The sequence below is a fragment of the Peromyscus eremicus genome, chromosome 7 (assembly GCF_949786415.1).
Source record: "Peromyscus eremicus chromosome 7, PerEre_H2_v1, whole genome shotgun sequence".
NCBI lineage: Eukaryota > Metazoa > Chordata > Mammalia > Rodentia > Cricetidae > Peromyscus > Peromyscus eremicus.
The window spans coordinates 97,046,895-97,067,135 of NC_081422.1; the positions used below are offsets into that span (position 1 = coordinate 97,046,895).

At 42.0% G+C, this 20,241-nt stretch overlaps 1 protein-coding gene across 2 annotated transcripts in view; it reads left to right on the top strand.

The window, feature by feature from the left end:
• Positions 1 to 20,241, top strand: part of Ryk (receptor like tyrosine kinase) — a 79,363-nt gene that overhangs the window by 17,882 nt on the left and 41,240 nt on the right. For both annotated transcript variants that reach the window (XM_059268468.1, XM_059268469.1), the window contains exons 2-5: positions 9,206 to 9,327; positions 15,072 to 15,171; positions 17,955 to 18,089; positions 20,150 to 20,203. In XM_059268468.1, the coding sequence (XP_059124451.1) occupies positions 9,206 to 9,327; positions 15,072 to 15,171; positions 17,955 to 18,089; positions 20,150 to 20,203 (411 nt within the window). The remainder of the gene's footprint in view (positions 1 to 9,205; positions 9,328 to 15,071; positions 15,172 to 17,954; positions 18,090 to 20,149; positions 20,204 to 20,241) is intronic.

The following is a 20,241-nucleotide window of genomic DNA, read 5'->3' on the forward strand; positions in this document are numbered from 1 at the left end:
CTTCTGTATATGTGCCTTTTAAAGATTATTTTGACTATTTGGAGCAACTTTGCAATTCCATATCCATTTGAGGATCTATTATTATTATTATTATTACTACTATTATTTTTTTACTTCTGCATAAAAGGCAGGTGGAATTTTGTAGAGATTGCACGGACTCTGCACATTTGGGCTACATTGCCATCTGACTAACCCTCTTGTCTTCCCAACCGTAAACATGAGATGTTTTTCTGTTTATTTAGTTCTTTCAGTGTTTTGTATTTTTTAACTTAGTCTTATTTCTTTGGTTACATTGCTCCCTAAGTGTTTTATCCTTTGGGATGCGGCTATAAATGGAATTGGTTTCTTAATTTTCTTTTGGAATCATTCTTTGAGGAACCAGCTCTTATCGTGCATTCTATCTTTCTTTCTGTTGTTTTGCCCCAGGATGGTGACTCAGAATCCTCTTCTTTTGTTGTATGATCTTTACTTTATATGACCTTATACCCTTTAGTATTGGAGTCAAAAGACCTCTACAAAGTGATCCCCAAAGACTTTATTCTCTAAATCTAATTTTTCTTATTTACTTTCCTTTATCCCCCCAAAATATCAGAACCTATTTTGATTTTCTTTCAGCTATTCCTCTTTGCATCATGATGGTCCTGGTTTCTAGGACTCTTTTCTAAAGGCACATGTTGGGGTAACCTTTAGACTCATCCTCTTCTTGTTCTGACCCAGCACTGAGCCTTCCTTCCACTACCTTTCCTGGTTCCTGATCTTATAGCATTCCTGTACTTAGGGCTGGCAATGAAACTGGCTCACTGATGTACTGTGGAATGTGTTATTTTCCTGTCTGCCTCAGTAATACTCCTCAGTGTCCATTTGAGCTGGTTGATGCATGCCCCACCATTCTCCATAGTTATATCTGCCAGCCCCTATCCCTGAACTCAGTCTGCATTTAATTACTGTGGTTATAGTTGAAGCATTGATAATTGGTAGCAGTTGGAAAGGGGTATTTTGTATTATCTTCACTTGCCTTTTTTCCCCTTTGAGTGTATGATGGGAAAAGAAAGAAAAAGGAGATTAAACCTAGAAATATAAAGTATGTTATTCCCTATAAATTTAATATTTGTCAGAAAATCAGGATAAAATGGTTTAAAATTCTTTTTACTTTTCCTAATTTTATTTCTTGGATGTCAGTGCAAAACATAGTCTTTATTGACCATTTGGAAAATATATGTTCATGAAGAAGAAGAAAATAATAAACATTCATTACCAGCTTTTGGTAAATAATCTTTCTAGCTTGTTTTCTACATTCTTGTTTTTCTTTATGTGGGTGAGCACTTATAAAGGTGAAGAATGCAGGTAGATTGTACTTTATAACCTATATGTGTTTTCTGTCTCTGTGCCTTCTTCTTACCCACTGCTGACCAAATTGTGGCCTGTACATTTTTCTGCCTTAAGAAGTTGATTGTTCATTTCCTTATAACTGATAACTTTTAAAATTAGAAAAAATATTGCTATTTTATAGCTATGGGAAAAGATGTGGCACCAGTGTGGAGGTCAGAGGACAGCTCTCCGCTCTTTACTGTGGGATCTGGGTACTGAATTTAGATGACTAGACTTGTTCAGCAAGTGCCTTTACCCACTAGGCCACCTCATCAGCCCAACATTTTGTTGTTTTTGTTTTTATTTATAAACTCTGTCTTATATAGTCCAGACTAACTAAAAACCTGGTAAGTAGCTGAGATGCCTTGAACTCCTGCTGCCTCCACACCCCAGTTGCTGGAATTACTAGTGTGTCACCAGCCTGGCTGCTGATAACTTCATATAACTGTCTTGTGGGTGATTTGAGAGGAGATGATTTTAAGAGTGTACCATCTTGACTTGTGCCTTAATTATGGCTATACTAATTATAGATGTGCATGTCTTCTGTTCTCTGTATACTAATTTCATACCCCAGTTATACTTAAATTGGGTTCTCTATATGTTTAGAAATGCTTTGTGTTAAAAAATATTTATTTATTTTCATTGATATGTATGATTGTCTGCATGTGTGTATATGCTCCATGTGGGTGCAGTGCCTATGGAGACCAGAAGAGGGCATCAGATCCCCTTAAACATCTGATCCACACCCACAAGGCCCACAGAGAGCTAACTGGAATGGTATAAGCTTTTGAAGCCTCAAAGCCCGCCTCCAGTGACGTACCTCCTCTAACTAGGCTACACCTCCCAAACCTTACATTTCTACCAACTGTGGACCAAGCATTCAAATATATGAGACTCTAGGGGCCATTCTCATTCAAACCACCATAGAAAGTAATTGGATTTTGGTTTTAGTGACTTGCTAAATGCTACATACATATTTCTTAAAATGTTTTTGAAACCCTTTAATTTTTTTTCTAGTTTATAGTTCATAGAAAACATAAACTCTTTTAGATGAGTCTCAGGATATTGTCCTGGCTGTCTTGGCGTGGAACTCGTTATGTAGGGTCTACCTGCCTCTGCCTCCTAAATACTGGAGTTAAAGGCATGCACCATTGTACCCAGCCTTCAAAGAAAACTTAAGGAGAAAGAAAATAATAAAGGGTACGTAAAAGTCACTCATAATCCACTATTTATAACCAACTACTTAGTGTATTCTGATACTCACTTTCTTTAAAAAAGTGGAACATACATAATATGCATATTCATATATCATTCATATATATTTAATTTCGTGGACATTTATTGAACACTTTTAGGTGCTAGGCATTTTTGAAAATTTGCTGAATATTGTTTGCATCTTGCCTGTTTTCCTTTAGGGTTAAATTCTGGACAAAACTCAGTTTATTACACTGTATTTGTAGGAGCCCTGCTCATTGTGTCAATCTTTTCAGAGTTTTTTAGTTTAGTCTTCCCTCCCTCCCTCCCTCCCTCCCTCCCTCCTACCTTCCTTCCCTCTACCATCAGAGTTACTTTGTGTTGCTGGGACCAAAAACCTGATGGAAGCAGGTTGAGGAAGGGCAGGCTGATTTGGCTTTGCATTGCAGAGTACAGTCTGTCCTGACAGGGAAGGCATGGCAGCAGGAGGTGGGCAGTGATTTGTCCACAGGCAACAGACAGGAAGCAGAAAAGGCAGGCTGGAAGCCAGTGGCCAGTACCTCTAGAGTCCTGCACTTAGTGACCTACTTCTGACAGGTAGGGCACCAGCCCTGAAGGCTCCCTCCACAGCTTTCAAAATAGAAACATAAGCTGGGGACCTAGCATTTAAAGCATGAATTTGTGGTAACAGACCAGACTCAGACCATAACAGGTGTCTAGTATACTGCATGGATGAACGTGGATGGATTAGATTGAAAGGCCATAATCCCTGGGATACCACCTCAGATGGTCTTCTACAAAGAAAGACATGTTTAGAATCATTGTTTTCTTACAGATGTGACTGTGGTTTATTAATCATTGCTGTCTTGCTAGGAATTTATAAGTTTATAGCCACAAATTGCTGCTACACCCTGTCTAACATTCAGTGTTATATTTAAAGAACATAAGCATTTCTGTTATAATATCAAACCCACTCCTAAGAAAACTTTCAAGAGTGCTTATTCACTAAAAATAACGGGATTATGGTGAAAAGAAGGTTCAAGGCAGACCACTCAAGACTTCTGCTATTTCAGACCAGAGAGCACTAACAAAAGCATAATTGGTACCTTATGAGGTAAGGTGGGTCGCCCAGTCAAACCACTTATTGTGGCTGAGGCTGCCTGAGAGCAGAGTAAAGCTATTAAAGTAAGAGGATGGAAATTGCAGGGCTCTGGTGGTGAGCTGTAGGGCTGCCCTAGGAGTGGCACAGGGAAGTGCAGCTTGCTCTGCCAGGAACCATGCATAGGCCGATCTGTGCTCCTGTGGGGAGAGAGCCCATGTGCATGCATTCACCTTGACTAGTCTTCAAATGGAGCTGAAAGAGCCCAGGCTTGGCGGAGCGGAGTTGGTTTGAGGGCTGTTGTCACTGAAATCGAGGATTCTCTTCCTGTCTCCGCCACTTTGTTGTGTCAGGAACAGAGTTCCTTATTTCTCTGGGAAAATATTTGATGTTGAAATTTGGAAATCGATTAGTTATAGCTAATCTTTTCCCTAAAGTTATTTGTTAGTGCTATCCTATTTTGTGATTAACAGTTTTTTTGAGATTAAAATGAGGTAAAAAATCTTGACTGTTGTCTTTCACTCCTCTCAGAAAATTTAAATAAACTTACATGAAATGAAGTGCATGGGCTTTATATGTTCAGTAGATTGAGCTTTAAGAAATGCAGAGAATGGCCAGGCGGCAGTGGTGCAGGCCTTTAATCCCAGCACTTGGGAGTCAGAGCCAGGTGGATCTCTGTGAGTTTGAGGCCAGCCTGGTCTACAGAGCAAGATCCAGGACAGGCTCCAAACCAAAAGTATACAGAAAAGCCAAAAAAAAAAAAAAAAAAAAAAAAAAGAAAGAAAGAAAGAAAGAAGAAATGTAGAGAATGTAGCTCAGTGATAGAGTACTTGCTTAGCCAGTGGAAGGCCCTGAGTCCAACCTGTAACAGCAGCACTGAAACCACATCACACCCCCCACCCCTACACACCCTGCCTCAGGACTACAGAGGTAACTCAGTTGTTAAGAGCACTTACAATTCTTGCAGAGCACCCACCCAGGAGGCTAGCAACTGTCTATAACTCTAGCTCCAGGAGACCCAACACCCTCTCCTGGATTCTGCAAGCACCTGCACTCACATGTGCACATACCCTCACCCCTACCCCCAAGTTAAAAATAAAATAAATTGTTTATATACAGCCTTGTGACCTAGACTCAAGTCAAGATATTGAACATTGCCATCATCACAGGAAGTTCCCTATAATCTCCGTGTCTCCTGTCCTTCTTTCTAGATGACCATGGTTGGGAGTTGTATCACTATGAATTAATGTTGTATGTTCTAGAAGTTTTATCTAACTAGACTCAAATAGTTGATATTCTAGATTCTCATTTGTCAAGTTTCTTTCACTCTAAGAAGTCCATCCTTGTTTCAAAGTTTGATTTTTATTGTAGAGTAGTATTCAATTGCTGAATGTTAACAATTGGTATCAAGTTCAAACATTTACATTATTTCCACTTCTGCTTATTAAGCATAAAGGGCCTATGAACATCTGTACACAAGTGTTTTGTGGATACAGTGTTTTCATTTCCTTTGCATAATTACCTCAGTTGGAATTGATGGTCACAGAGCAGGTGTGTGTTTAATTTATAAGCAACTGTTAGCTTTTCAAAGCAGTTGAGCGCTTTTTTTCATGCTTGCCAGCCAGCCTTGCCAGAATCAATTGTAGTTATTCTCTTGGGTGCTAATGGTTTTCATTGTACTTCTAACCTTTGTTTTTCTGAAGATTAATGATGTGTTTTAGCACCTCTTCACATTTTCATGGCTCCGTGTCTCTTACTTTGAAATGCACCAATCTCCTTTCTACTCATATAGTGTGGTTGAGAGCAAAATTTACTTAGGGCTCGAGAAGAGGCTTGGGCCTCTTCAAGCTCATTCCTTGTGGTTTCTTTGCACAGCTCTATCTAAAACATAGAATATCTTAGAAGAAGGCTAACCAGCATTTAAAGGGGCAGCAGATCTTTTCCCATAAGTGGAGTTTTCTCCTAAGAGCACTTGTCTAGCACAAATTCTCCAGTACTTGTTTTTCATAGTGTTTAGTAGATTTTCATTGTGTTCTATAACTATAATGACTATAATGTCTTGTCATTGGCAGGGACTCCTAGTATGAAATTGGCTAAGAGTGGGGACATCCTTACCTTGTACATGATTTTAAGAAGAATTTAAGAATTCACCATTGAGCATGCTAGCTATATGGCTTTGTAAATGCTCTTTACCAGACCAAGAAAATGTCTGTTCATTCATTATTTGTTGACTATTTTTTTTTATCAGTATAGGCTTTTAATCTGAGATGCCCTCAGTGTTTTGTTTCAAAACAAGGTCTCATGTTGTCCAGGTTGGCCTCAAATTTGCTAAAATAACCAAGGATAACCTTGAATTCCTGACCCACTTGCTTCTGCTTCCTAAGTGCTGGGACTACTGGTGTGAGCCACCACATCTGCTTTTATTATTTTTTCCTTTTCTACTAATGTGGTGAATTGTAGCTAGAGTTTTCCTGCCTGGCCCACGGTCAGGGCAAATCTCTCTCACCCGCCAGTCCCACAGCCACTCAGACCCGATCAAGTAAACATAGAGACTTATATTAGTTACAAACTGTATGGCCGTGGCAGGCTTCTTGCTAACTGTTCTTATATCTTAAATTAATCCATTTCCATTAATCTATACCTTGCCACATGGCTCATGGCTTACCGGGATCTTCCCATGCGGCTTGTCATGGTGGCGGCTGGCAGTGTCTCCCTCTCAGCCTTCCACTTCCCAGAATTCTTCTCCTTGTCCCGCCTGTACTTCTTGCCTAGCCAATGGCCAATCAGTGATTTATTTACTGACCAATCAGCAACATACTTGACATACAGACCATCCCACAGCAGTGAATTCTGACTTTTTGGAAGTAATTTGGTTATGATATGCTTTCCCTTTCACATACTGTTGTATTACATTTGCTAATATTTTGTGGAGAGTGTTTGAGTCTGTGTGAAAAACATTGGTCTGTAGTTTTCTATTCTGTAATATTTTAATTAGTTCTTGGCTTTGTGCTGGCCTTGTGAGTAAGAAAATGACCTTTTCTCCTATTTTCTGATAGTTATTTAAGATTGGTGTTTATCTTCTGTAATGTTTTGAATTCCCTGGTGACTGGAGCTTTCCCCTTGGGTGGGTTCTTGATCATTTGGGGCTTTTAATTTGTATTGTCTTTTGGTAACTGATGTTACCAAGGATTTTCTATTTGATCTGATTTATTGAATTTCTTGTCATAACGTTCTTAGTAGTCTTTATATTTTTAACATCTGTAAGATTTGTAATGATATTCCTTTCTATTTCTAATATTGATAATAGCATTTTATATTTTTAAAAATCTATCTTTTAAAGGCTATAACTATCTTCAAAGGGTCATTTTTGGCTTTATCTTTATAATTAATTTTTTGTTATATTTGACTAGAGAAGGCAGGCTACATGATATTTTTGTTGTTTTTAAAATGTGTATGGTCTTAGTTTATGATTAATCTCCTTTTCATATTTCATAATTGTTCAAGTCATGAGTCCACTCTTTGGGTTCTGGGGGGCTGTTAGTCTGTGGCTATGGATTGTCTATCTTCTCTCTTGGCTTTTGTTTTCTATATAGAAAGCTTTGTTGCTATACAGTATCCTTCGTAGCTTTTGTGTATAGAGAATCCTAGTTGTGAGTTTTATTAACTAATAAGTGAGTTGTTTCACCTTGAGTTCTAATTGTATGCTGTCACTTTGGCTTCATTTTTGTTTGTTTGTTTTTTGTTGTCGTGTTTTTTGTTTGTTTGTTTTTGTTTTGTTTTTTGTTTTTTGAGACAGAGTTTCTCTGTGTAACTCTGGCTGTCCTGGAACTTGCTTTGCAGACCAGGCTGTCCTCAAACTCACAGAGATCCATCTGCCTCTGCCTCCTGAGTACTGGGATTAAAGGTGTGTGCCACTACTGCCCAGCTTTTTTCTTTTTCTTTACTTGACACATATTTCTGAACTTTGTTTTAACCCTGTTTTTATAAATCTACCTAGACTAGCGTATCTCAGGCTTAAGTGAATTTTTGTAAACATTTTATTATTGTTATGTGTATAGGTGTTTTGTCTGCTTGTGTGTCTGTGCACTACATGTGTGTAATGCGCACAGAGGCCAGAAGAGGGCATTGAATGAAATGCCTGGAAATGAGGCAATGAACTGATGTGAGCTGCCACGTGGGTGCTGGCAATCAAACTCAGGTCCATTGAAAGAGCAGTCAGTACTCCAGCCCCTTAAATGAATTGAAACCATGTATTATTGTGATTATTGGTGTTTTCTTTGAATTCTTCTCCCCTTTTTTGTTCAACCCTACATCCCCCTGCCTTCTTTCTGTCTTCCTCCACCTCCACCAGCCCCCACCTTGTTCCTTAGCATTTCCTGTCCTGTCGGCAGGGAGACTTCTGTACAGCTTCCAGCTTTCTCCTGCTGTATCTGGCATCCCATGCAGGATGCATAAAATAGTGCCACTCAGATCTCATTTTTGACTTAAAGATGTTATCAGATCTGAGTCAGAAATGAAGAAGCAGCATTGACAGGTGAACTATCCGTGGCAGAGTTGTTGTTCTTTCTCTATGTGATTAGGAGGTCTGAGGTATCCAGTTTGACCTCTTTCACACCGCCCTTGAGTTTCAGACCTGCAGTGCATGCTCAGTAAATGTGCAATTTAAATTTCATTTTGCCTGAGTACTAGGGACGTCCGGACTAAACTTTACCAGTAAATCAGTTTAAAGGATGTTACTCTGCCGTTATCCTTTCAACGCTGGTTCTTTGCCCGTCTCTAACACTGGCTAATACCTCCCTCTCCCTTTTGTCAACAGAGCCCAGGGCTCAAGTCCACTGTCTTGGCAGCACCAGTAATGAACATAGAACCATTGTTTTATTTTCCTTCTGGTTTCTTTCCTTTTTTTTTTTCGTTTTTTTTTGAGACAAGGTTTCTCTGTGTAGTTTTGGTGCCTGTCCTGGATCTTGCTCTGTAGACCAGGCTGGCCTTGAACTCACAGAGATCCACCTGGCTCTGCCTCCAGAGTGCTGAGATTAAAGGCGTGCGCCACCACGCCTCCTTTTTTTTTTTTTTTTAAACCATCTTGTATTTTTTCACAGTAAGTTGACTTTCCATTGAAGGTAGTGATTTAAAAGTTTTCTTCAGGGCTAGAGAGATGGCTTAGTGGTGGCTCACGAGCTTCTGCCACTCCAGTCCCCCCACAATCCCCCCTTTCCATTTTGACTTTCTAAGTCTGGGCCAGTGTTGGGGAGGCGGGAGGGTTTCCTCTTTGGTGCTCCTCTGAGAGGTACCATATCCAGAAGGCCGGTGGCTGCAGGTGGTACTGGCATGGCTGTCTCAGAAGGAGAGCTACTTCTTGGGTGCCAGTTTCTCTGTTTGTGAGCTGTGATGCTGCAGTGTCCTGCTTCCTGAGGCAGCTCCCATGTCAGCTGTCTGCAGCATACACTTGTGCATCCGTGTTTTCTCTCTGCGCTGTACTGGTGTTTGTGATGCTCTGAAGACATTTGGATGGTTAACTCTTTTTCCATTTTTTTTTTCTTCTAGGTCTTGATGCAGAACTTTACTATGTGAGAAATGACCTTATTAGTCACTACGCGTTGTCCTTTAACCTGCTAGTGCCCAGTGAGACAAACTTCCTGCACTTCACTTGGCATGCAAAGTCCAAGGTAAGAGCTGCTGGCAGACAGCATGACAGGGTCACCCAGTCTCCCTAGGCAAGGGCTGTCCCTGAGGATGGGCTTTCCTCTCCACCGAAGGGTCAGTGATGGTACACATGTAGCACTGGGTCTTTTCAGGTTTAGATCTTCCAGATGCAGTCTTGAGCCTGTTCCGTTAAAACTTTAGATTTAGGTGGCTACCAGGTGGATGGTCATCACATAGGACTGGGTCCTTTCAGGCCTTTCCAGTGGGATCTGGATCCAGCTCAGGAAGAGGACAGTTGGCTCTGATGATGACCTTGCTGTTACGGAGAAGCCATGTGTGGTTGGAGAATGGCTGTGGGTATGTGGGGAGAAGTATTGCTGAGCTGGCTCTTCCAGACACAATTGATGACTTGAATATAGTTTTCACATTCAGCCTCCCGCATGTACCACACTGAGCTCCAGTAACCTTAGAGATTGAACACAGGGACTTAGCAACTTCTTGTCTGGTTTATTCATTGGTGATTTCTTCATATCTCTGACTGCCTCAGTTCCTCCATCCCAAGAAATCTTACATCTTCATTTCCCACATTTGCAAAATGAAATTGTTTGTACCGTTTGCTCCTGACTCCCTGCCCATGTTTGCCCTTGAACTGTTTGAAAGTGCATTGAAAGCATTGTGTTCCTTGCTCCTACCTTAGACTGCAGGACATTGGTGTTATTTACATAATCAGAGTACAGGTCCCAGAATCAGGAAGTTAGTGTGTAAGTCCCAGCACTCAGAGCTCATCAATTATCTCCAGCATCTTTCTGACTAATGTCTCACTAGTTGATATTGCTTTAGTTTGTGTCAATCTGAAGTTTTTTTTTGCCCTGTCCATGTGTTTCAGCCTCAGAAATTATTGGTAGTGGGGAACCTGTCATGATGGAAGCTAGCTTGGAGGGATTTTCTATGAATATATATATATATATATATTCATAGAAATATATATATATATATATATGCTTTCAGGGTAAACACTAGAGGGGCCCAGTATAACTCTAATTATCCTAATATCTTGTAGATTTCTTTTCTTTTTTTGAGAAAGGGTCTCACTCTATAGCTCTGGCTGTCCTGGAACTCAATTTGTAGACCAAATTGGCTTTGGACTCAGAGAGATCTGCCTGCCTCTGCCTCACAAATGCTGGGATTAAAAGTGTACACCACTACACCTGACTAGAGCATGTTTTTAAACTATAGCTTTAGGCTTCTTCTTAATGATATTGCAGTTCCTAATTCTAGTTCTTAGATCATAGTAAGTGGTGATTTTTAGCATGGTTGACTAGTTGCAGTTTGTTTATTTAAAAAGTTAATCATATGAGTCGGCAGTATATGGATATGGTACAAATTCCAGAGGCATGTAAGAGTATACAATGAAAGGAAGGTTTTCCGCTGTCGTAGTAGCATGCTGAGCAAGCCTGTCAAGATCTTGGTCCTCACCGGGCATTATTGCCTGGTTCTTGTCTCCTAAAGAAAGGTGTGTGTGTGTGTAGTGTGCATATGTACACTTAAATGCTTCATGCTTTTGTGTAGTGCAGAGTTCTGAGCAATGTGTGCTGGTAGAGGTCCTCTGTTCCTCCGTATTGATTTGTGTGTTTTCCCCCTTCAAATAACTTTTATCATATTTCCTTGTATAGCTGTGCTTTGATTTATTGATCATTTCCTGCCAGAGGAAACTGGGACCCCAGTTTGTTAAGGACTTGCTCAAGAGAGTTTGGAGGCAGAAGAAGCAGTAGAGGTGACCCAAAGTGGCAGAGTCACCCAAGAGGACAGAGTGCTATGGTGATGGGGTCTCTTGATCATTTGGCTCTGAGATGCAGTCATAAACTTTCAGAAGGAAGGCTGCCACTCTCAGTTTCTGACACTCTGTCAGAAACTCTCCGTTTGGACTTTTTAAGATCTTGCCAGAAGATGAAATACTTGCTTCTGAGGATCCCCAGACTCCCTGATGTATCACTTGAACAGTACAGATGCTTTAACGTCAGTTGTCCACATCAAAGCTTTTGGTGGTAATGTTTACTTGACTGGTCTTGCCAAAGATTCTAGTTCCTCAGAGGCTGGGGCCGTGTGTGTCTTTTTCTTAACATCTGTGTCATGCGTGCCTTAGTGAGTGGTAGAGACTGTGTTAATTGTGTTTTAAGATGGGAGTAGAGCTCTGGTATTGATTCTCTCACAAGAATAGACTACTAGGCGGTCTTAACAGATAATTAGTTTCTTGTATGTTCCAGAAAATTCCCCAGTGTTCAAGAAAAAACATGAACTGTGCCTGTTACATGTCAGTAGATACGCTCGAGCGCCAGAAGGCAGAAACATACCAAGATGTGGCAGAAGACTCCACCACCCACTCTCCTTGGTCTCAGTCCAGGAGAGTGTGCAGGGAGCTTGTCAGAGCTCCAGCAGCAGCCTCTGGGGGCCGGCCTGCTGGGTCCCCGGAATGAAGTAGCTGTGAGAAAGGCAGTTCTGGCAGCTTGGGAGGAATTAAAAGGCTGTTGGACCGTAGGCAAGCACATTCACTTTAGATCTGTGTTCCAGAAAGAGACAGCTTTACTCATCATCTGCCTAGTCACATAGCCATGTGTTCCAAGTAAGGGAAAAATACCAAACATGTTTATTTTTTAGCTTACTCAAATATTTATAGTTTCTCTAGTAACTTTTCTGAAGTATTTTGGCTCATTTATTTTTCTGATAAACAACTGCTGTTCAGAGTATTTTGTTTGGTAGTCTGTGATGTAGTTTCTAAATAGATCTGTTTCTTCAAAGGTGATTGACAAGTGATGTTCCTTACAGATTAGTGCTTGCCAAAGTAGAGAAAATTGGATTTCAATAATTGGCAGTCTTCTCTGACTCCAAAAACTACATTTAAAAATTAGGTACCCTAAGGACCTCAGTGGGAGGAGAGAGTTGCCTTGTGATGCTTCCCAGGTTCATTCAGCCTGTCAGAAGAAGTGGTAGACAAAGGGTCGGCTTCCATGCGTCTTCCTGTGGTTCCTCCAAGCCACCGGTGATTGTCTTAGTGCTCTCCTCAGCCTCTCTCACCTCTGCTTCTGCTCCTGCTCCTGCTCCTCATTTCTTTTCTCTTTCTCCCTCTCCCTGTGGCTACACTGAGACGCCTCTTGCCCTCAGCTCTGCCATTAGGGCCCTTCGACTCCTTGGCTATGCCCAGTCTTTGCTTTCCTAGGTGTTTTGGTCCCCGGGCAGCTATTCCTCTGCTTATAACTGAGACTTTTAATAAAGGAGACTGAAAGGTTTTGTGGGGGTTGTTCAAGAGGGACACTGCAGAGGATTGATAGGGAGTAAGGAGTTTCTAGGAAAGCTATTAATGTCATGGACAGACAGAGAGGCAACAGTCTGGTAGGGGCCTCAAGGAGAGTTCAGGCCCTAGTCCCAGAGACTAACAGCATGGCAGCCTCTCTGGAGAGAGGCATCAGAGCCCATGTGATAAAGGTGGGGTCTTGTTTTTATATCTGAGGATGGAGTGAGTTCCAGAGCATACACCTATAGTCAGGTTCTCTGATTCCCAGGCAGGAGGCAGGGAAGGAGTGGGGAGCAGCTTGTGACACCAAGTAATTAACTGCTCAAATGAGAGATCCTGGCCCGCCCCAGAGTGTTTTTTAGCTAGGAACTCACAGTGTCTCAGTAGGGTGCCTGTCTGTATCTATAAGAGGAGACTGCTACAGGTAATGGCCTGAGGCTGGATTCTAGCATGGCATTCTGTAGAAACTTTGTGAGTTTGGTAAAAAGGGAAGCTCAACTCTGGATTTTAGATTTGAGGCTGTAGGGATACAAGGTGGATATGCCCAGTAGATGGCTGGAGGGAAAGGAGAGTGAGAGACAAGTTGAGATCTCATCTGTGGCCAAAGGGGTTGGAGCCTAGTGTATGGGGAGAAGGGTTCATCCTCTGATGAGGAGGCTGGAGCTTTCCTTGGAACCAGAGTGCAGAGTTCTGACAGGTGTGTCTGATGCTGGAAAGGACTAAAAAGAGTCCTCTGTGCTAGCTGAAAGTGAAGAAGGAGAAGGCAGCATGTGGTGCATCACTAAGAGTGTCAGTGAGGTTGAAGAAGGGCAGCCATTGAGCACAGGACTTGGGGGGTGGGTTCTCATCGTGTGTAAACACAGTTCTCTAGGATATCTCCCAGCAAGCTGATCTGAGGGCATTGGGGCATTGGGGCTGCCATCCAAGTATGTGGAACAAGGAGTGAACCAGCTGAAGGTGTTAAAATGACTATGTCAGTGATGTCCGTGCTGGGGCACAGGCCGTCGGAACGTGAAACCGAGTGGTCCTGGCTGTGCCGGGAAGGAAGGAAGTAGTTTAATTGACCACTGCCTTCCCCTTCTACAAGCACAACCCTTGGCTCATAAACATGCCTCATAAATGTTGTCTGACTTAAAGCAGTGAACACAAAGAACGGCTTTTGTAGGGACCAGAGGTGGGTGGTCAGAGGCAGTGCTGGGACCTTGGGTGGAATGGACAATATTTTTGTATCTGTTTCGGACATGGAGAGGTTGAGTGGTATGTCAGAAAGAATACTGCATTTCAAAGTTAACAGGAAGGTGGCAGGGGACAGAGTGAGCTAGCGGTCAAAAGCTCTGGAGTCAGTCCTGTTAGCATGCTAGCGTGTGGATGGCACGGGTGGAAGTGAGCTTCAGAGTGTGTGTGTGTGGGGGTTTCACAGCACATCTAGAGAGGACCTTAGAGCCTTAAACGCCTACTGACCCCACATGTAGACCCAGTGGTCGGGTGTAGAAAGTGGACACCAGGAAGAAGAAGAGGATGCCTGAAGGGAAAGCGACGGTGAGGGGAACAGGAGGAAGATGGCCGTGAAGAGGTTGAGAGTCTGAGAGGCTGTGAGAACCCTGAGGTTTCTTCCGTGGGGAACAAAAAGGCATGCGCAGTGTTGATAGCACAGGAGGTCTGTGTGGGAGTCCCTGGGGTTGGCAGGAGGCTGGGGAGCTTCTGAGGCCTCCAGGTCTACGTTAGCAAAGGGCCCTGATCCGTTGTCACAGGTGTGCTGTGTGGTCAATACATTTGCTCCTCATGTTGAATGATCCTCATTTTCTAAAAGCTGAAGCTTGGAAAAGTTGCTTATTTGTGTAGGTCACATGGCTTCATGATCCTAGAGCCATGCTAATTTCCTTCATGCACCTTCCCTGGCTTTATGGTTGTATTCTGAGATAACTTTGCCATAACTATACGGTTATCCTCTTGATGTTTTATTGTTGGCAAGCCCGAGGGTACCCTAGAGATAGCGCTCTAGCACCCCTTGGTGGCAGTCAGGGTGTTGTGGTGAGTTGAAGAGAGTGAATGCTTCCTCTCCAGCATAACAGTAAATCATTGGCTATAGCATTGTTGTCAGGAAGGCTGGTGGGTTTTAGTGAAAGGGTGGTCCTGTTCTATATACTAAATAGCCTTTGGTTGAATTTTTTTCTGGTTGAAAATTCCTAGAATGATTTTAGTTTTATTGTTTTTATTTATATTTTTGAGAAAGGTTCTCACTTTGTAGTTCTGGCTGTCCTGGAACTCACTATATAGGCCAAGTTGGCCTCAAACTCTCCAAAGTCTGCCTTCCTCTGCCTGTGAATGCTGGGATTAGAGGCTTGCTCTTCGGAAATTTTTGGTAGTGGGATTGTTTGCACCTGCGAATAGCTCATATACTGCTTAATTAATGAGCTCATTAACGAAATCCTTTCTGTTGTCACAGGTCCAATGCTTTTATCTCTCTTCATTTTACAGGTTGAATATAAGCTGGGATTCCAAGTAGACAATTTTGTGGCTATGGGCATGCCCCAGGTCAATATTTCTGCTCAAGGGGAAGTCCCACGCACTTTATCAGGTGAGCCAGTGAAGACAGACTTAGCACACTGCTTTCAGCTGTCTCCCTCATAGCCCTACAGGGACGGTTTACTGAGTGCCTGTCTTTGAAAAGTACTTTGAATGAATCCTGTTACGTCTTTGTAGAACTGTCTTTGCTTAGCTCCTCCTTGGCTCCTTTTCCGTGTTGCTGGCATCTCCATCTGAGTCCCTGCCTCTGCTCTTACTCCCTTTGTTTAAGTCCTACCTGATACCATTGGCTTGGGATGGCCACTGTACATTTGCATCTGACCACATGGTATCAAGTCCTTCAGTGCCTCCTGCTCCAGTCAGCTGGCTCACTGCAGACTTCTCAGCTTTTCCTGCGTCCATTAATACCTGCCTCTGGCCACTGCCCATGTTCCAGCACCCCAGGAATCCAGTCTGTGTTCATTTTTTTTTTTTTTTTGTTGTTTTTCGAGACAGAGTTTCTCTGTGTAGTTTTGGTGCCTTTCCTGGACCTCGCTCTCTAGACCAGGCTGGCCTCGAACTCACAAAGATCCGCCTGCCTCTGCCTCCCGAGTGCTGGGATTAAAGGTGTGCGCCACCACCGCCCGGCCTGTGTTCAGTTCTGATACCCAGGCCTTTGCACACACCCCAGCATTGCAGCAGTTCCAGTTTGTGTATAATTTTCACCCCCAGGCCTTTGTACATGCTGGTCTCAATTTGGAACCGTCTTTCCCTTATTTCTGCTTGGAATTCCCATCTATCCATTCTATAAGATGTAAAGTCTACACCATCCTTTTCCTGTTCCACTGCCAGTTGTTAACTCCTCTGTGCTTCCTGCCCATACCAGCTTGCATGTGACTGTTAATAAACTTATTACAGTATCTAGTGATTCCTTGCACAGCAGTTGGTATGCAATAGGCACTCAGTATGTGTCTGACTAAATGGACTGAATGTTTTATTTCCACCACCGTCACAGCGTATAAGCAGACCCTTTGAAAGATGTCCTGGGTGGTTTTCGGTTGCTGTCATAAATACCACTTGGGGAGGAAAGGGTTGATTTCAGCTTTCTAGAGTCCATTCTCGAGGGAAGTCAAGGCAGGAACTCAAAGCAACAACCTGGAGGAGGAACTGAAGCAGAGATCATGGAGGAGTGTTGTTTGCTGGCTTGCTGTCCATGGCTTACTCGGTTTGCTTTCCTATACGACCCAGGACCACCTGCCCATGGCTGGCATGTCCTGCAGTGCTGGGCCTTCCCATGTCAATCATTAATTAAGAAAATGCCCCACAGCCGAGCCTGTCTGATGGAGGCAGTTCCTCAGTTGGAGGTTCCAGTCTCAGGGACTCTAGTTTGTATCAAGCTGATGAAAACTGAGCAACACAGAAAGGCTCTGGGACGTGGGAGATTTTAAGATGGATTTTTGTTGTTGTTATTATTACTTTAAAGGAAGCGTAAGTAGAGCTTTTCCTGGCAGTTTTAGTCACTTACTGAATTCACTTATTTATTTCCTCATTCTTAGTGGCACATGTTCATCTAGGCTTTTTTTTGTTGGTCAGCAAGGATGTTCAGAAATGCCTAAATCTCTGATCCACTTATATAGATGGTGAAATAATATTTTCTCAAGTTGTAAGAAAGAAATCTTAAGCTGAAAGATAAAAAAGTTACTAAAATCTACTTTTTCATCCTTAATGTCACTAGAAATACTTTTTAAAGCTAATCCTATTTAGAAGGGCAGTGGTTTCAATTCATATCAAGAATTTGTCAGTTTCATTTATAGGTTTATTATAACTTATAGGTTTATTATAACTTCATATAAAAGTTTATTATAATTTACCCCAGTAACAATGTCTTTATTTCCTAGGAGTACTTACTGGATAAGACAATTTTTAAATGTGATTACTAAATACACATACCCATTTTCCATAGAGAGTACTTCCAAACATGCTATTACTATGTCATTGAGGTGTGCTAATGTATATATTTGCATATCTGTATGTCATAGCTCTAAGTCCAATAGGAACTCTCGGGCCACCCAATTCAGTGTGGCTTTGGTTTCCCCCCATTTTGTTAACCAGACACCAGGAAAGGGTGCCCCTGCTCTAGGAATATGGTGCTGACATGTTTTATTTGGGGCATTTCATGTCTGCCCTGCAGACAGCAATGCATACGCTACCTTCCTGAAAGTTACATCCTCCAAATGCTAGGAGCAATATATAATTGCACTTGGTACTGCATAGTCTTTCCTTTTACTGTGTGATTTTGTTACTGTTGCTAGTGACACTGGTAAGGTCAGCAGGGTTTGCCTTATGATTTTGTAACATTAGTATATTGGAAAGCAGAACGTATAAGACAAACTAGCATGTTCAGAATCACAGGCAAGGCTTGAAAGTGATTGTCACTTATCTAAGCCTGCTTTCCTCCTCAGCACTCTTCTGTGTCTACAGTGAAGGAAATAGAAACGTCCAGAGCTGTGGTGATTCGGTCTCGGAAAGCTTCTGTCTGGTCCACTTATTTAAATGTATTTGATTTTTTTTTTTTTTTTTTTTTTTTTTTTTTTTTTTGGTTTTTCGAGACAGGGTTTCTCTGTGTAGCTTTGCGCCTTTCCTGGAACTCACTTGGTAGCCCAGGCTGGCCTTGAACTCACAAAGATCCGCCTGGCTCTGCCTCCCGAGTGCTGGGACTAAAGGCGTGCGCCACCACCGCCCGGCGTATTTGATTGTTTCATTTGAGAGCAGTAATAAAACGTTGGATGGTACTGTTGGGGCATTGATCCTGATGTTTAGCACACTAAAATATTTTCTCTTACTTCTTTTAAACAGTGTTTCGGGTCGAGCTTTCCTGTACCGGCAAAGTAGACTCTGAAGTTATGATACTAATGCAGCTCAACCTGACAGTAAATTCTTCAAAAAATTTTACAGTTTTAAATTTTAAACGAAGGAAAATGTGCTACAAAAGTAAGGAATTTATTTAACAAAATGTGTTTCATGTAAATAAGAGGTCCACAGAAGATTGTGTTGCTTGTTTACAGACTTAATTATGGCCAAGTCTTTATTTCAGTTGTGAGACAAAGAAAGCACACTAGTAGATGAAATTCTAGGGTGGCCCCAGATAGTGTGTAGCCAGGATCTCCTTCAGCCCCACTCAGCCTGTGGTTCTCAGCTCTGTAGAACTGCTTGAGTATTTCCATTAGGAGTGTGAAGTGGAGCCTGTGTGGCCGAGAAGTAGAGAAGGAAGCTAAACCCCACAAGGGCCACTGAGCAGCTGGGAGCTAAGCATTTGCTCAGTGCACGTGGCTTCTGCAGGAGCTTCACTTTGGGGGGTCACGTGGGCCTGGGTTGGAACCGCATCTCTGCTCTTCTCAGGATGGGGCATAAGTTATTGCACCTCTGTGAGGCTCAGGGTCTCATCTGTAAAATGTGCCTGGTGCTGTTTCAGAGAGAGTTTAAAGGATAATTAAATCTAGCCTAGAATTAGGATGTCACATGTGGGTACTTAATAATTATTAGCTGTTTGGGGTTTGGATTATATTGTTTATTGCTCAGGAAATCACCACAGATACTAGTGAGTTCTAGCACACCAAGGCTGAGTTTTGAAATTTTAAGAATTCTTAAAGGTTATCTAATCTCTGTGTAGTACAGAGATTAAGTTTCTGAATTTACAAATAGGTAGAACTGTTGACTGTTTAAGGTAGAAACAAAACAAAGCATAAACTTAATGGATGTTTTTCCATGGTCTGTAAGCTTTACATGCACTAAATCCATGTAGCCTTACATTAGCTCCAGGTGGTATGTTTTCAGAACATCTGAGTAACCTGGCCAAGCTCAGACAAAGTGCTGCAGCTGAGAGGCAAACCTGTGTCCTTGGCTTCTTTATGAAACTGTCCATTTACAAATTTCCCAGTTGAAATTAGTGCTGGGTGTTATCCAAACACTCAGGGTCAGCAAGTGAATTACAGTGGCAGATGTCAAGATACATACCAACAAAGAAGCTATAATGCACTGAAAAGAGACATTTGAAAAATAACAAATTAGCACTCTTAGCTTTAGTGCATTTTTAGTTCTATGAGTTATATACCTACTTTGATGTAAATAAGTTTAAAGCCTGAGGGGACTATAGAGGCTCTACTCCAACTTTATCTTTATGTGATTAGCATGAGGATGCTGGGCCTTTGAGAGGCCACCTAGACTTGTGTAACTAGTCAGTGAGATGGATGGACGAAGGGTGGATGGATGGATACTAGTGTTGGACCCAGGGTGTGCTAGGAGAGTGCTTCACCACTGAGCTGTATCCCAAACTCTACTTTAGCATTTTTATTTGAGACAAGGTCTTGCTAAGTTACCCAAGCTGGCCTTGAACTCACTATGTAACCAAGTCAACTTGTGATCCTCCTGCCTCAGCCTCCTTGGCAGCTGAGGTAAAGGTCACTACCATGCCTGACTTCTGAAAACTGTTCCGTTTTAGATTTAATATATACCACCTTCTTAATTTGGTGGGCATAATTTGTCCACTTAATTGAGCTAGTTTTTTTTTTTTTTGCGACTCTTAACTTTAATATGTGATCCTATTGTATTTGTCTGGTTTCCTAGCCCGTGGCACTTAAACATCTGCACTAGCAAGCACACCTGTGCTATGTGGAATGCTAAGAGCTGTTACTCCCTAGAAGTTTATCTTATTGGTGAGAATTAAGGGTCAGGAAGTTTTCATCCTCTAGAATTCTAGAGCTTGTCCACTGAGCTGGTTGTGCCGTGAGTTTCCATGATGACAGTGTAAGTTTGTGGGTTTCTCCACACTCTTGACCACAGAAACCTGTTTCATTGGGAATCTATAAGTAACCGGCACAGGCTGTTTCTTTACTGGTGATTGCACTGATGATTATTGGAATGGCACAGTAGTTTTCATTATCTTATAAGCAAACACCTTGTGACTTAGTTCAATGCCCAGAAGATGTGTTAGTATATAAGGATTCTTATGGAAAACAATTTCTGAAGTATTTTTTATTTCCTTTTTAATCTAGAACTTGAAGAAGTAAAAACTTCAGCCTTGGACAGAAACACTAGCAGAACTATTTGTGAGTGTCACTCTGTTACCTTTCTTCATCCTGAGTGA